Source organism: Penicillium solitum, assembly GCF_028829755.1.
Source record: "Penicillium solitum strain IBT 25940 chromosome Unknown utg000001l_segment0_segment0, whole genome shotgun sequence".
Taxonomy (NCBI): domain Eukaryota; kingdom Fungi; phylum Ascomycota; class Eurotiomycetes; order Eurotiales; family Aspergillaceae; genus Penicillium; species Penicillium solitum.
In genome coordinates this window covers 6073494-6090625 of record NW_027072121.1, presented here as the reverse complement: position 1 = coordinate 6090625, position 17132 = coordinate 6073494, and the positions used below count along the sequence as shown (strand labels likewise).

Below are 17132 nucleotides of genomic sequence, written 5' to 3'. Positions count from 1 at the left end.
CAAGTTTACGAAATACGATCTGAAACGGAGACATTCCCTGCGTTATTACCACCAAGTCATATTTACTGATATAAAAAAAGACACTCAAATCAAATAAACCAGCAGCGTCATAACAGAAATCGAGTAATCAAGCTCTATCGGGTTATCCGCAATGCATGGGGAGAGTTAATGCCCACATAATACAGAAACCAAAGACCGCATTTACTTCTGTGCAAGTACAGCTGTTCGCAGCAAAAACACCAAGGAAGGAGAGGTATGTGTGGATATTTAATCGAGTATGGGTGAGAGAGAACAGGTGGGGGAGACCGAGAAAGTAATAAAAGAAAATGTATGAAAACAAGGATATATGCCCTGAACTCTCACAAGACTAGCCTCGACCCAAAATGCAGACAAGATGCAACTGACAGCAAAAAGAACAAAAGTAAACCAGAAAACCTCAAGCAATTCTACTTGTCGAGTTTCCGTCTCAGGGTACGCGTTCTCTTCATCAGCTTCTTGAACTTGTGCTTCTTCATCTTGGCCTTGCGCCGTCTCATGGTGCTGATGGCATGCATGGTGCGGTTGTTGCGCAGACGTTCCATGTATGTCATACCTGCGTTGGAATCAGAGGGCGCCTCGATGGAGATCTCGTCACGCATATCAGATGGGTCCTCCATCTCTCCGTTGCGAACAAAAGGTCCCGTGTGCGCCTCGTAGGTCTTGCGACCGTCCGCATGGCGGGCTTCGCGGATAGTCAGGACGGTCGAGAAGGTCTGGTACTCGTTGTCGATCTGAGCATCGGTAGACTCGGCAGTCTCGGCAGCGGATGTGTCCATGGGGACGGGTGGGGGAGGAGGCTGGAATGGGCGAAGACGACGGGTAAATTCCTCCACGGACAGCTTTGCGTCGGAGCCATCCAGCATGCGGAGTTCGCCGTCCTGTTCGCTGAAGGTTCGGAACTGGTCTTCGGACTCTGACATGCCCTGGGGACCAGTTTCCATCGACTGCACGGCCGAGGAAAGAGTGAAGATGACGTCCTCCGGCTCGTTCTTCAGCGGCCGCTTTGACGAGAATATCGCTTCGAAGGCATCGGTACTCGAGGTCGGGGGCACAGTGGTCGTCACCGAGATTGGCCGGTGGATGGAGAAGAACGATGCTACATGGACATCTAATAGCGAACAAAGAAAGATGTCAGCTTCAGGTTATTTCTTTGCAGTGACAAAATTATATATGGAGCTGGCTGGGATTTGAGCACTCACCATGTGGCTGTCGGTGCTGTGTTGAGGGAACACTTGGGAGGTTGGAAAATGCCGTATGTTGGCTAGACTTCGAAGATCCGTTTCGGGCAGAGCTGTCCTTCCCCCGACGGCGGTTAGCCTTGCTCTTTTCGTTAGACGAGTTGACTCCCTTTGCCGGGGCAGAGGTGTCCATTCGTCGGGAGCCATCGCTTGGCGGGACGGGCGGTTTGGAGGATGAGGAGGAATACCGGCGTTGATGCAGAGGTCGGGTTGCGCCGAGCAAGCTGCTGGTAAGACTTTGACCGGAGCGAGTTATCCCGGGAAGCGGCATGGGAGTCCATGCCGCCCGGCGTAAGGATGTTGACAACATGGTTTGGCAGATAACCCAGTCACTGGGGAGGTGAATGAGTCTGAATCGGAGGCGAAATCAGTCGGCCCGGAACTCGGGGTCACTGATCATGCGGATGTTATGTAATACTGATGCCTAAGGCGTCTAGTTTCTGAACACTTCGGGAAATCTTGAACTTGCGTGATGCGACTTGATGGGGGGAAAAACTCCGTCTTTTATACATATTGACTGTGGTATTTCATCGAGTCATCTGGTTGATTCTTGGATCCTAGGGTTCTGTGTAGTGTATCCCTGGAGAAATAGTCCGTGTTGTGTGATCTACAGCAGGGAATGTGATGATAAAGCGACCTCAGAACCTCATAAGTAAACCTATTCGTTTGGAGCTACACCTGTACTGGCGTCCGAAGAGTGAAAGATGTGCCCATAAAAGAGCAGGATATCGAGTTCATTCAGAGATAAGATATGGTAAATAAAGACCCAGAATGGTTGTGGTAATACAGAGCAGTCGTTAGTAAACACAGCTACAAGGACAAACAAATGGTATCACTCTGCATTAAACCAAAAAAAATGAGAAACAGGGGGGTAGCAACGACACAGTCGCTAAACGGAAGCGTGGGCATTAGTTGGCGAAATCGGATAGGCTTTTGGATGCAACGTGATAGACCCAATGATGTGAGTAGAGGGCAGACAACAACCTCTCAGTCAAGACGCCTCGTTAGAAAACAAGAAATAAAAGAAAACAAAAAAGAGAAATGAGAAATGAAAAATGAAAAATGGCAATGGGAATGATCACGAATGCGTGAACAAATAGTAGCCGCCCTGAAATGCAACCGGAAAGTAACTGGTAGGCTGAAGAGCTTGAGAAATAGGAAATGAAGAGAAAGAAAGAAAAAAAAAAAAAAAAAAATTATCGTCACAGACAGACGGTCATGGGGATTCCTCGGGAATTTGAGGGCCTCTGCCTTATAGTATTAAGGTATGCAGATTCTTCTGAATGATCATGTCCTGTACTGAATCCATAGTCGCCTTGAGTAGTGTTGTATCGGTTGCGTTAGTGTAATGAATGTAGATTTCACGATCTGGGATGCGATTGATGCCACGGAATCGGTCTGCAAAGTACTGTGCGGAGGCATCATAGTCGGTGTCCGAGCCGGTATAGTCTGGGAAGTGCTTCGAGATGGAGGAGATGGCGAGTTTTCCTTTGAACAAATCAATTTTGTTGAGGAATAGAATGATTGGTTTGCGCTTGAACCATTCGCCGTTGACTAATGATTCGAATAGCATCATGGCCTCGTGCATTTGATTCTGTGGAATACAATTAGCGGTGCGAGCGAGGAAATTGGGAGAAATCGGGCTTACGGCATTCTGGTCTTCGACCAGACATTGGTCGTATCCAGATAAGGCGACCATGAACAAAAGACACTGGACACCCTCGAAGCAATGGATCCATTTTTTCCGTTCGGACCGCTGTCCTCCAACATCCATCATGCGGAAGTTCATCTGTCCGAGTTCAAACAGAGTTTCCGTAATACCCGTTGTCCGAAGTCGAGCCTGCAACATGTCCTGGTTATCAGGAAGCCAGCCCTGAGTGAATATGCGATCGAGAGATTCATAGAAACTAAGTTTCGTCAGCCTAGATTCATGTAACGTATCGCCAATTCGACTTACTAGTGCAAATTATCGTGGAGAGCAAATTCATGCCCCCGTGCAACGGCCTTTTGCACACCGTCATCCTTCCACATGGCCCTCATTGCATCGCGAACCTCGAGATCGGAGAAGGCTTCGTCGGACCCTACATCTGGGTCCGTATTGTCTAATAGGTCCGCAAATGGCTTTCAACCCTGTGTTAGCCGATGTAGGTCTCATGAGGAAAAGGGTGGGTAGTACCTTGATCTTTTCCTCATTCTCGAAATCGATATCCTCGGCATTCATAATATCCAACAGCACCTTGAACGCAATGACGAGGTTTGAGTAGATTATAGCTCGGGTTTGGTGACGCTCTTCCTCGGGGAAGCCCCGGCTGTGAATGATTCGCATCTGCTTGATAATGGTGGACTTCCCAGACTCTCCCGCTCCTGAGCATTTTATTAGTAACGCGACACTGGAGTAAGCCGACAATCAACCGAGAACCACCCACCTAATAGCAAAATCTTGATAGTCCGGTCCAGCGTCTTCTTGTCATTCTTGATGGTCCGGTCAATGCGCGCATTGCGCTGGAAAGCATCCCTATCGGCCTCCTCGGGCTTCGAAACTAAGCAACCCATGGTTTATGTCCGGGAACGACAAACTACCTAGCGCGATCGTGGTTAGCAACGGGTCATTGCAAGCTGAGCTGGTTTAACAGGGGACTCGACGCATCAACGACGTGTGTTTGATCTGAGTCAGGGATGCGATTGGATTGCGCCACACGGGTGTCCAGTCGAAGCTCAGAGACAAAAGACTCGACTAGACTCTACCGGACTCTACCGGACTCGGCAAGTGACTAGACTCTCCGCACAAGGTAGTAGATTTACGTACCTCTCAAAGAAAGAACAAAAATCCTCCCGTCTGCCAAAGTCCAACCCAATGTCGAATGACTGGTGTGCGACGTGATAGGCAGAAGCTTGAAAGGTTCGATCGGTGCTTCCGTTGTTCCCCACACCTATCGACCACGTTCCGTTGTGAATTGGGCGGTTGTGTTTTCAATTGGACCAGATTATCCTCCGAGACAGGCGCCGAATTCGTGTGAGCGACACAACGTCAGCCTACCGAAGGCCAAATGGGAAGCTTGAGGGGGAAAGACGTTGGCGGTGACGGGGAAAGCCGAGATCGCGTTCCAAAGTTCAAAAGATGGGCCTTTCCCGACTTCTGAGGACAAAAGGACGTTTCGGAAGCTGAGAGCCGAGTTCTCCGGAGGGGAGAGAGGGGATAAAATGGAAGAAATGGAATGGCGCATTCAATCAAGGTCGTACGTCTCTCCCGTCCCACGAGCGAGTCCACAAGCGGGGAGAGGTGATCAACTCCTGTCAGATATTCTGGTATTCTTGTATTCTGGTATTCTGGTATTCTGGTATTCTGGTATATTTATTTCGGTATCTTTGACTTCAATATCTGTCAACATTCAGTATTTGAAGTATTTTCAGGTATTCTCTCTGGAATGGGAATATATTTGGAAAATATATCAATATATGTTTCTTCTCCCTTATCATTTCCCTTAATTATTTTATTTCTTTTGATCTCATCTTGACGATCTCCTCTTTGTATTGAAATACAAAGCCTTTACTCCGTACTCCGTTCAAATCTTCACTTTGTTCCCAGGGGGGCCACTAGACTGATCCACCATGGGGCGTTTGACCCCCCCCCTGTCTGCAACCTCTACAACATCCAAGTTGAAATCAATAACTGCAAACAGATACTGCAGTTTGTTTCTTCTATTGCTCTTCCATTTTCTGATAGTAAATATTTTACAGTCTTGCAGGAGACAGGGAGAGAGTTGAAACCTTTAGAAATTCATCAATGGCACTATTGAAAGCGCTTCGGCTACACCACGCGTTGATCCAATCAGCAGGATTTTGCGAACAATCGAATTGGTTTTTTTTTCCTTCTTTTTCTTCTTTTTCTTTCTTTTTTTTTTCAGAAGAAGAAAATAGTTAACTATGGCACGCTTAACTATGTATGGCACGAAAACATGTACAACATGCAACCTCTGATGTATACAATACAAAAGGACACAATTTGTGCATTCGCCAAGCCAATGTGGAATGCAAAAGCTCTAGCGATCGACATGAAGGTGCTGAAACCCGCATGGGCGTGCTACATAGTGGGCAATGCAAGGGCCATTCTGAAACGTTGGCGGATTCCTGTCCCGGTTCAACACTAAGGATCTACTTAGATCACGGGAATCCTGTTCTTCTTTTCTGCTTACTTTTCACAGAGGTCTAACTTCGGTTACGTCCACTAGAGCCCCTGAGATTTGGATTCGTCAAAAGAACTGGATGGAGTACGGAGTACATCCACAACCATACAGTTCCTCCGAGGTTCAGACGGACCTAAGACTAGCGCTTAGGGGGGTTCCGCACAAACCACTTAGAGAGTTCGAATCCAACATTCGCTCACTTTTACGCTATCAAGCACATTCTAAAGGACTCGAACAAGAGAAACAGATGTTCAGTACGGAGTAGACCGTGACTACTTTGTATAATTTCCCTTCGTAACACTAACTCTAGGCCGTCTAAAAAGGGGTTAAAATAAAGACCAATTGCCCCATCTACCGTTCGTAGTCTCCGGTTTCAAGACAATGATGTTCATTAATTGCGGGTAATCTCACCACGCCATGCTACTAAGGCAGGGGGTGATCCTTTCAGGACTAGTCAAATGCACCTGTGGGGATTGATTAGCCTCTCAAGCCAAGTCACATTTAACTGATTCCTAAGAATACAACATGCAAAAGTACTCCGTACAACGCTGTAGGTATTTTGTGTGGGACTAACCCGGATCAACATGGACCAGCTTATTTCGCGTCCCCCAACAAAAAAAATCTCAGTGGCCCGATTTGGCAAAAGATTCGCCATCGCGGAGATGCGATCGAGGCTATACTTATGATACGTATGTACATACGGAGTACGGAGTACCCGGTCAGACTTCTACCCGTGGACTCCCCGTTGTTTACCAGCTGCTTACTGATGTAAACGAGAGTGGATGCTTCGACACTAAGATTGTCTTTTGCCTCCACATGCAACTTCAGCAGAATTTCCCACGTGTGGACCGTCTTTTCTCTGGCGGTCGGAAGACATACCCGAGGTATCGACTTTCATACATATGTACCATCATCTCCTGTTATCCTACTATTCTATTTATACATGATGGTGCTTCACTGGTATCATGAAGCTCTGGCAAACCTTCATACTGAAACCCTAAGCCTTTTCACTATGCTTAAAACCCCGAGTGCCTTACATATAGTACATTGTATATGTAAATATATAACAGATCCTTCTCATCTAAAAATATTGCAATATAATTCCCGGACCAAGACCGAACACATGTACGGAGTAAATAGATAGAGTTTAGGATCGTCAAAGCCAAACGCCACACAAAAAAAAAAATTTCACTCCGAAGACCATCTAATAGTAGCTATCATCTGCCCATATTTAAACATATATTTACCTAGGGAGTACGGAGGCATTAGTAGGAACTCTATGGCTAGTGCGAAAGTTAACGGTGAACCTGTCAACGCCAACGGTCAAACTATTCAAGGCGTTAAATGGAACTCGAGCAATTTAAACGTTGCCGATCAGCATTTGACAGCAGGTCCAGTTGATGGTTTTTTTTCCCGTCCGAGCGTGAGTCGTTCGGGAGTAGTAGCTCCGGCTGAGATACCTAGTTCAGTATGCATACTCCGTAATACTCGTCAAATTAGTTAGGAAGGAATATCGGACACGTCCGAGAAGGTTTTTTTTTTGTCAAATGTAAAAGGAGATAAAAGCAAATAATGAAACATGGAGAACCTTGCCTGTTTTTAGTGGCCGTTCTGATGGGTCTGTCTTCAGACTCTGGTCCTGCAGGATTGTGAGGACCGGAATACATACTCCGTACTCCTAAAAGTAATCTGTTGAAAGTGCGTAGTATATACCCTCTAATTGGTTTTTTTTTTTATTACTAATCCTATGTTAAGAGATACAGAGTGCAGACCACTTATCTTTCCTTTTCTATGAGTAAGATACGCTGGTGTCAACATAGTTTCCGCCAGCAAAGCTACATAAATTGAAATTCTTGTACGGAGTACTCCGTATGGACTAAAGTAGTGATCAATTGGATAGATCGACAAGATTAGTAAATTTTACTTCAATGGTGGTCCTTGGTCTTACACTTTCTATATCCTATCCAATTTGTCGGCGCAGCTTGAGCAATAGATGCGAAGCCTTCTTTGCACTAAAGATATCAGAAAGTTAGGTAGGGTAATCAACTGCACATGTTCAAGTATCGACCATTCGATTTCTCCTTACACTGATTGAGCATATTGTAACGATAAATGGTTTAGATGAGACCAAATGTTGGTGACGTCACTGAAGAATTCCAGAACGTACAGCCACTATGCGCATAAGTCTTGATTGACACCCCTGGACCCTGCAGGGCCCGGGCCCCGGGGCTCATTGCATGCTTATATAATATTTTGCCGGTCAAATTATCCGCTCAAGATTTGCCAGGTAGTTATTATGACCAACTTATCACGCCAAAAACTACCTTTCTGAATAGCAACTGACGTCAACATTTTAGACGAGTTTTGTCACGGGTGCTTTCGGTATTTTGAGCGTCTTATGGCATGACCTGGTGAACGTTTGGTAGGCGGTGGAGCCAAGATACGGGCGGTGTAATAGGTGGGTCTCAAGGGTGTTAACCTTGGGACACTTGTGACTTGTGCATCGTCACTGTACGTAGAGACCGCACCCCGCAGAACCGAATTTTATATTCTCTCCGTAGACTTCCAGGTCTACAATGAGCTACAAACAGAAAAGAGCACTAGTGGTTGTCTTCCCCGGGTTCAACGTTCTCGATGTGAGCGGTCCGGTTTCTGTACTCTACAACTCGGACTTCTCCGTGAGTTATGCTGCCAAGGATGAACTCACAACATCTCAAGAGAACGCAACAGTTAAGAGAGACATATCCCTTGCTGAAGCCAAACTTCACCTGTCAGATTATGAAATATTGATCGTCCCTGGCTCACGGCCAAATAATATCCTACCGCATGTGGAACAGCTATCAGAGCTTGTTGAAGTTATCGCCTGTTTTGCATCTGACACAGATCAAGATAGCGTGCGGCAACGTACCATCTTGGCAGTTTGCATTGGAGCCTACCTCTTAGCCTTTGGGGGTGTACTTGATGGCCTCACTGCAACCACACACCGTCTTGCTGTCCCCGGGCTACGAGATGCAACTCAACATTACCTAGATCGAACCCCCGGTGCGAAAGGGACTAGAGTCGTCCCCGAACATCCCTCGGAGCTGGTTTCCTTTTTGGATGCTGGCCTGAACCAGTTCGGAGTCAGAATCATCACGACAGGCGCCATGGTCAATGGCATCGATGCCGCATTGCATTTCGTCAGCCTTGGTTCGAGTCGATCACTTGCAATTGAGGTCGCGGGGCTCATGGGGCATCAGTGGAAGGATATATAGGTCAAGGGAAACAGTGGGGTTAAGGTTATCTTGGCAGAGCTAGTCTTTTTCATGCGTTCCTTATATTCTGATCATGCGATGAATATGGAGTATTGCAAGATGCTATTATCTGCTGGCAATTTGAAATATAAAAATCACCATATGGAGTTGAAACTCTGTTATCGCGCGGCTGCCTAACGCAAGCCACCTATCGATTCAACAATTTCTCAAATATCAACATGTCACGCTCAAAGAGTATAATACCATCCTGACATACCCTCAATCTGTCCATTTGTCTCCCGTGCCTTTTTATTTGTTTTCCAAAAGTGGATGTCCATCATTAGAGTTAAGCATATGCTAACCATTGTAATACCAAATGTCACCCAAATTCCCGTAGTATAATGTGGACTTTCATCAGATTTGAACGAGACACTTGCAATGATGCCCCCGAGTCCGCCGCCAATCAGACAGGTTGCTGATGCGACTCCACGCTTCGAGTGGGAAGTAATGTTGTTCGCTTGGAATGCCAGCACACCGGGGATACAGAACTGTAGGAATCCCACACCTAGAGTATAAAGTTAGCTGTATAACAATTCATCCTGAAAAGATTGAGAGCTCACCCATGAATATCCCAAAGTACCTTGCCCCACTTGCACCGCCGTAGGCTGTGATCAACATCCCCACTGCTGTCAGTAGTTGATGGACAGCAATCACCGGCCCGCGAATTTGGTATTTATCGGTGAGCCAGCCACCTAAATACGTAAAGAACGCAGCAATGATGTAAGGTGGGGCACTGAGAAGCTGACTCTGCGTGTTGCTGAAGCCCATGCCCATGAGAATGACCGTCTTGAAGTAGCTGTACGCATATCCGGGCAGGGTGGAGGCCATGAGATTGAACGCCCAGACGTACAGCTTCCAGTCCTTAAGATGATGAAGAACCCGCTCCATAGTAATTGGATCCTCTTCCGCATCTCCACTATCATTGTTGATGCGAGCGATGATAAATTCTTTTTCCTCCGGCTTGAGAAACGTATCTGCTTGAGTCGGAAAATCGATGATGATGAACCAACCAATTAAACAAATGCTACTGGTAATGGCACCTTCAACGATAAAAATCCCTAGAGTGTAATCGATGTCAGCCGTTTCTCTTCTCACGGCATGGTGGTAAATAACCTACAGCGCCATCCGTTCAGACCGTAGCTTCCGTCTAGGAGGGTCAAGGCATAGGCAAAGATTGCCGCGAAGGCGTTCAGCACAACAGAAACCAGCCAGAAAGCGGCCAGCCTCTTGCCCACCTCAAATCGCGTATACCAACATGTAATTAGATAGGTGCAACCTGTATAACTAGTTAGTAATGCTTACCTTGGAGAAACAGTCCATTTTGACATACCTGGAAGAAATCCGGCTTCCATCACACCTAAAACAAGGCACCGGGTCACTAAGGTAGAACGGGAAAGGAGGACATATCTTTACCTAATAGGATTCGGCACACTACCATTGTGGTCCAACTTCTGGTGAAACCCATGCCGATCAAGATCACTCCAAAGCTAAATCCAAGAAACGCTAGCCAGTTTGCTGCTCCGGCTCGGGGAAGGATCAGATTCTGAGTTTCATCTATCAGTGATGATTCCTGATTGAGGAGCGCAGACGTACGCTGGGTATCTCGAATATACTAAGTGAGATGCAAAGTTAGACAATTAGTGCACCTCGAAGTCTCCAGGTAGTATCAAAGAGCTTACATGTATGCCACGAAAAATACCATAACAACGATCGTATACCTATTTCCAATGTCAAGTCCAAGATCCTGTTCCATCCCTGCCACAAATGCAAGACCAAGGTTGGTCCTATCAATAAGCGATATGGAATACATAATCCCAAGAATTGGGAGGAGGCGGAGATCCACGCGTCGACTAGTCCAAGCATTAGAGTTGGCTCGCTGACCATGTTATAGTGTAGAGAGAACACACATGACCTTTTTTTGATGTGCCTCATCAATGCCATACACAGGGGGTTCATTGGCAGGACTGCGATGTGCCAACTCTTGTTCCTCAAGGTGGATGAATTCCAAGTCCTCTTTCTTCATAGATTCATCTTCATGGGGGCTAGCTGAAATTAATGCCATTGTCGTGACTTGAGGGGTCCCTTGGTACTTCAGCAAATTGAAAGAATAAAAAGGTGATGTGGATTGGAAATACATACACAGGCGGTACTTTTAAGAGCATACTTTAAGAGAATCTTAACCGAGCTTATCCAACATAATAGTAACAACCTTGCAACAGACCTCGGAACAAGATGGGCAATTGAAGTATCCGGGGAACTACCAAGATTACCCCTCAGCTTTGCGCTTGATGCCAAGCAGCAGAGGGCAGCAGAGGAGGGCATGAAAAGCCGGGGAAGTCTTGGTATAACTTGGCATCAAGAAGGAGTAGCCTATCATGTACCGGGATCTCTCAGATATCTGACGTGGAAATGTGATGTGGAGGGTTGTAATATAAAACCCCCGCACAGCACCCAAATCTAAAGAGGCTGTGATGAGCAAGTAGCCTTTATATTAAACTTGGCTTGAAGAGGAAGCATGCTAAAGTGGCAGCGATAGGTTTAATTATGAACCCTTAAACATATACATAGCCAAATAGCAACTGCAACTGCTAATAGAGCCACACATCACTATCCTTGGACAAGAGTAACTAGAATATCAACATCGTTAAGCCATGATAATTTATAGTGCAGAAAGAGAGACAACCTATTTACTGGACGATCGTAACGGTCTCGTGAAACAAGGAGCCCAATGAATGCTTCTGATATCACAGGATCTCTTCGTCCCTTTAGATCAGTCCTCCCTAATTTTATATATATATACATATATATATAATTTCGTTATTTGAATCAGTTTCTCCAGGCGTGATATGTTAAAATTCCTGGAAAGGCTCCTACACCGAGCTTTTAGTCGAGTGAGATTCTGTAACATGGCATAATTTCGTTTAGTAAATGCCTCGAAGAGGTCACTATCGAAACCGACGTGTGATATTTGATTAAAAAGAGGGACGAAATGTTCCTGGTCAGAACATGTACCGTTTGAATATCGATCAAAATTTGTTCTATCAACCGGGCGTGTTGAAATCGCCATAAATGTCCATGACTCATGCGCATAGGCCTTCCAAGGGTTTAATCGAGTTGGATTCTCCAACGTGGCATGAGTATGTTGGCTTTCCATGTTTGAACCTCAAAAATCAAACTCGATCGCGGTGCGCAATAGTGCATACAATATTCGGCTATATGCTCTCTAAAACAGCCTTGAGTCAGGCCGAAATACCTTTACCCATCATCCCCCGCTCCCCTCCTCAAAAACGCCCAATATTCCAGTAGATGTTCCAATGTTCAGAGCTTTGTCGAGATGCTACAATGGGAGGTCCTTTCAATATCCTAAACACACTCAATAATAGTACAATGGAGTCTCGGGGCTTCACTTCAAATAGATCTGTCATGGCATGGGGCACTTCATACAGCGGGACACGCATGTTCTGGGTGGACACAGTGTACTCTTTCCTATGTCAATATGGTCACGATTCATACATAATAATGGCTACTATAATGATATAATCTATGCCAAACGATGAACTGTCTATTTCTAAAGGGTGGACCAAGAATCTATCTAGATATGTAGATAGATAGGAAAAGCTCCCCACATTTACCCCTCACAACGACTGCACATTACACTTCTCTCAATATCTCAATATCTCTTGTTTTCTCTCCGTAGCAATGGCAAATAAAATATTGTCAATAGCTGACCTCGAAGAGGCGGCTTCCAACTTGCTATCCGTCTCCGCGAGAGGTATGAATCGAATCTCCCTCGTTTTGCCGATATCTATCTTTAACGCAGAGAAATAGATTTCTTCAACTCCGGCGCAACGAACCAGGTCACACTTCACGACAATTATGCTGCGTATAGAAAGTACCGTCTCTTGCCAAGAGTTCTGAGGGATGCCTCACTTGTCGATACTGGAATTTCCCTCTTTGACCGAGACATTAAATTTCCGCTCTGTGTCTCACCTACCGGATTGCAGGCTATGGCTCACCCAGAAGGTGAGCTGGCCACAAGCCGAGCCTGTGCCAAAATGGGCGTCAATATGGGTGTCTCCTCCTATGCCAACCACTCGGTTGAAGAGATCACCGTCGCCGGAAAAGAAGTGGGACCAATTCACCATGTGATGCAGCTCTACGCGATGAACGACAAAGCTAAACAAGAGCGAATCGTCCGTCGGGCTGAGGCTGCGGGGTGTAAAGCTATATTCCTGACTGCAGATAGTCCCGTACTTGGGGTGCGCTGGAATGAATGGCGAAATGGATTCATACCTCCAGTTGGCTTGGGGTATCCGATGTATGAGAGAACATCTACCGAGATTCAGCAACAATCTCACGATGATGGGTTTAGCTCGACAAACTCGGATTCCCATTCCTGGGCCACAGAGATACCGTGGTTACGCAGAGTGACGAAGATGGAGATTTGGATTAAAGGCGTTCTCACCCCGGAAGATGTCGAGACTGCTATTGAATATGGCTGCGATGGTATTATCATCAGCAATCATGGTGGTCGGCAGCTGGATGAGACACCGGCTACAATCGATGCGCTTCCTGCCTGTGCTAAGACGGCGCGGGGGCGGATCAAGATTCATATTGATGGTGGAATTCGATCGGGGGTGGACATTTTCAAAGCCTTGGCCCTTGGCGCTGAGTGCTGCTGGGTTGGTCGTCCTGCTCTGTGGGGACTTGCAGTAAGTGCTCCTTGTTACATTAAGGATCCTGATAGAGGCGGGTATACTGACCTCTTTCTGTAGTATGACGGTCAACAGGGAGTCGAGCTGATGCTTAGGATCCTGTTCGACGACTTCAAGCGATGTATGCAGCTTACAGGCTGTAGATCCATCTCTGATATTAGCCCGGCAAGTCTAGCGATTGTCAATGCATATGGACCTTTGGCTAGACTGTGATCGACATTGTTGTGATTACCCCTGATACTTGAGGCCCTTCGACCTATTTCCGTGTATGCCCACTTCTTGAACAAATTATGACAGATCAGACCATTTTTAGAAGGCTGTTGATAGACTCTGACTCTTTAGGGGGTGGAGGGGCCAAACTGAATGACCTAGAGCATCGTCGTCTTGTGACCTATGGGATTTGCTCACGTTTTCAAAAGACAACTCTACTATTGTTATCAGCTCAGTGCCATCAAAGCCTATTCATTCATTCCATATTTAGCCAGGAGAAATTGTGGGCATGAAAATCAATTACCGATTGCCCGATAGGTTATCACAATAGCCCACTTCCAGGGCTTCTTTCCCACAGACTATGTTGTAGTCGCTCAGCGTCCACCGGGGTGTGACCTCGACTTCTTGGAGAAAATAAACGGTTACATAGCAAATATACTCACTAACCATAGGTTGCTAATACATACATATGTAGTTGACCGGCTCTAGGGGCAACCTTGGAATGCAACCCGCTGAGTCATCTGGCCCGGCTGGAGCCGCCAAGAGTTCACCGGGGGCTCCGAGTGTGACGCCATTCCGACCCCAGCTTCTCCTCATTGCCCAAGGAGTTATATGCACCGAGGACTCATCCAATCCATGACTCTCGGATTAGCATTATCTTCTTAAAACAGTATAGTATTTCCAAAATCGACTCCATCATCATTTAGGTATGCCTTTCTGAGTGCATTGTGTTCGACACATATGAAGAGGTGCTAATAGCTCCTCAGCGACCATAGCAAGCGTGACTCCAACAACTCGTTGCACAGTATGCAGTCCGAGAAGGGTCCGCTTCTGGATGTAAACGAGGTCTACGATTCCGAGGACAATGAATTTGTTTCCAGCCACACCCGTCACAATAGGCTACAAAGAACTCGCCCTTGCTGGGCGAGAACCCTAAGGAAAGGGCTCTGCGTCTTTGTGATCACCGGTCTTATTACCTACTATCTAGGTTTCCCGCATGGTATGTGTCCATTCTCCCTATTAGAACACGTCGCTAACATGACTGTCCTTGCGATTAGGCTCCCCATCTACTGAGAAGAAGCCGTCCCCGCACCCCGAGGCTCCCCCGCTTTGCCAGTCGCAAGAATGCATTCATGCTGCATCCGAAATTCTCTACAATCTGGACCCCAACTATGAGAACATAGATCCCTGCACTGATTTTGACCAATATGTCTGCGGTGGATGGAGGGATCGCCATGACATGCGGCCCGATCAAGGATCGATATTTGCGGGCACAATCATGGCAGAGAATGCCCAGACTAAACTTCGTCATATATTGGAGCGCACAGAAGCGCCACAGTCATCTGATGCTGACAATCTCAAGAAATTGAAAGCTGCATACGATGCTTGCTTGGATGAGGCTACTGTCAACGAACGGGGCAGCAAGCCTTTGACTAATGTTCTGGACGAACTGAAGACTATCTATCCCGCAAAGGCAGGGCTTGTGAAAGGAGCGCAGGATCAACTCACCAGTGCTCTGTTGTATCTGGCGAACGCTGGTGTTGAGGCTCTAGCTTCTTCCGGTGTCACTGTAAGTCTATGCGGCCTATACTTCACGAACGCCACTAACGACCCCTCCTAGCCCGACGATAGAGACCCCGATAATGTTGTTATCATGGTCTCGCCGCCTCGTGAAATCGGACTTCCCGCAAGAGAGTACTATAATAACACAAAGACCGTGGCTGACTACACGACGGTTTTGAAGCAAGTTGTTCGGGGACTTGTTGGAGATGGATTCGACAAAACTGCCGAGGATGTTGTCGCCTTTGAGAAAAAGCTCGCGGATGTGACTCCAGACACCCAAACCCAGGAAGATGTCACCAAATACTACAACCCCCTTAGTGTCAAGGAAACAGAGGCACTGGTACCTGAGATCTCGTTTGCTGATATTATTTCATCTTTGGCGCCCCATGACTACAAAGGTGATCGCCTAATCGTTGGGTCGCCTTCCTATATGAAGGCATTGTCTGTTCTCTTGAAAGATACACCCAGAGAGACCATCCTGCTCTTCTTACAGTGGAAGCTCATCCAAGCGTTTGCGGGTGTTATCGAGGATGCTTCTATTGAACCTCTTCGGCGATTCGAGAATGAACTCGCCGGAAAAGAGCCTCAGGCCAAGGAGGAGCGATGGCGTAAATGCCTTGGGCATCTGGATGAAGGCCTTGAATGGAGTCTCAGCCGTTTCTATGTGCTCGATGCGTTCTCTGAGGACTCGAAGAAACTCGGTGATCAGATTGTTTCCGATATCAAGGAGAGATTTATCTTCACCCTAGACCAAACTAACTGGATGTCTCCGGATGTGCGAAAATTGGGGATTGAGAAGGTGGGTAACATTATCCAAAAGATCGGATTCCCCACAAAGAGTCCCAATGTTTTAGACCCCGAAGATGTGAATAAATTCTACCGGGAGCTGGAATTGTCCAAGGACACTTTCTTTGAGAATGAGGTGGCCGTGGCGAGGTTCCAACTGCGCGGCGAATGGTCTAAGCTCGGAAAGCCCACCAACCGTGACGAATGGGGCATGAGTGCACCGACTGTCAATGCCTATTACAACCCGCCAGGTAATGAGATCGTGTTCCCTGCCGGCATTATGCAGCCACCAGCGTTCTATGGACCTTCCGCTCCGTTGTATCTGGCATATGGTGCATTTGGTGCCGTCAGCGGCCACGAACTTTCCCATGGTATGCTCAGTTCCTTACAAAACTCCTGCCTTTCCTAACTAATCAATGTCTCATAGCTTTCGATTCCACCGGTCGGCACTACGACGAGAGTGGAAACTACACTAACTGGTGGGATGATAAGACCGTTGAAGCCTTTGAAGAGCGTGCTCAATGCTTTGTCGACCAGTACTCCAAGTTTACCGTCATTGGTCCCGAAGACAAGGTCCTCCATGTGAACGGACGGTTGACACTGGGCGAGAACATCGCCGACGCTGGAGGGTTGACAGCATCATACCACGCATGGAAAAAGCACGATGAGGCAAAGCCTGACCTCCACCTTCCGGGATTGGATGCATTCACCAAAGAGCAGCTGTTCTTTATATCTTATGGTAATTGGTGGTGTGGAAAGACTACCAAGGAGGCGGCCGAGCAGGCGATCTATAACGATCCCCATGCGCCTAAATCAGCACGAATTATCGTGAGTCTCATCAATAAATTCCTTTATTTGTGTACCATGACTGACCACTGCCACAGGAGACTATGGCCAACTCTAGGGAGTTCAAGAATGCCTTTAGCTGCCCGGATAGGAAGCCGGCTTGTAAGCTCTGGTAGTTTTGACTAGATTACTGTCAATGGCATTTATTTACTTCCATGAGATTTGAGTAATTTGACTTGTGTCACACTGGTTCCAGGTGTCTACATATGTAGCTGTGTCCCAGTCCCACTTCAACCTTGCTCAGTACCCGGATGGAGA

At 46.8% G+C, this 17132-nt stretch overlaps 5 protein-coding genes across 5 annotated transcripts; 2 read left to right on the top strand and 3 right to left on the bottom strand.

The window, feature by feature from the left end:
* Positions 1-44: 44 nt before the first annotated feature.
* N7455_002308 (mitochondrial 37S ribosomal protein mS38) lies at positions 45-1725 on the bottom strand. Its single transcript, XM_040951460.2, has 2 exons — positions 1239-1725; positions 45-1147 (listed from the first exon to the last, which is right to left on the bottom strand). The coding sequence occupies exons 1-2, from the start codon at positions 1585-1587 to the stop codon at positions 447-449; spliced, it is 1050 nt and encodes a 349-aa protein (XP_040818039.1). The 5' UTR covers positions 1588-1725; the 3' UTR covers positions 45-446.
* Positions 1726-2529: 804 nt separating this feature from the next.
* On the bottom strand, positions 2530-3830 carry N7455_002307 (guanine nucleotide-binding protein subunit alpha; the record flags this gene model as incomplete). Its single annotated transcript, XM_040950974.2, has 5 exons — positions 2530-2871; positions 2926-3184; positions 3235-3398; positions 3454-3641; positions 3704-3830. 5 exons carry the CDS (start codon positions 3828-3830, stop codon positions 2530-2532), a joined length of 1080 nt encoding a protein of 359 aa, XP_040818298.1.
* A 4207-nt stretch (positions 3831-8037) lies between these two features.
* N7455_002306 (uncharacterized protein) lies at positions 8038-8715 on the top strand (the record flags this gene model as incomplete). The annotated part of the gene is made up of 1 exon (XM_040951948.2): positions 8038-8715. One exon carries the CDS (start codon positions 8038-8040, stop codon positions 8713-8715), a length of 678 nt encoding a protein of 225 aa, XP_040817704.2.
* A 227-nt stretch (positions 8716-8942) lies between these two features.
* N7455_002305 (Major facilitator superfamily domain general substrate transporter) lies at positions 8943-10816 on the bottom strand (the record flags this gene model as incomplete). Its single annotated transcript, XM_040951643.2, has 8 exons — positions 8943-9259; positions 9315-9812; positions 9872-10030; positions 10085-10111; positions 10168-10297; positions 10348-10366; positions 10434-10604; positions 10662-10816. 8 exons carry the CDS (start codon positions 10814-10816, stop codon positions 8943-8945), a joined length of 1476 nt encoding a protein of 491 aa, XP_040818205.2.
* A 1637-nt stretch (positions 10817-12453) lies between these two features.
* N7455_002304 (uncharacterized protein) lies at positions 12454-16990 on the top strand (the record flags this gene model as incomplete). The annotated part of the gene is made up of 9 exons (XM_065604252.1): positions 12454-12526; positions 12583-13466; positions 13530-13590; positions 14356-14386; positions 14447-14679; positions 14738-15249; positions 15301-16399; positions 16456-16856; positions 16913-16990. 9 exons carry the CDS (start codon positions 12454-12456, stop codon positions 16988-16990), a joined length of 3372 nt encoding a protein of 1123 aa, XP_065462743.1.
* Between the last annotated feature and the right edge of the window lie 142 nt (positions 16991-17132).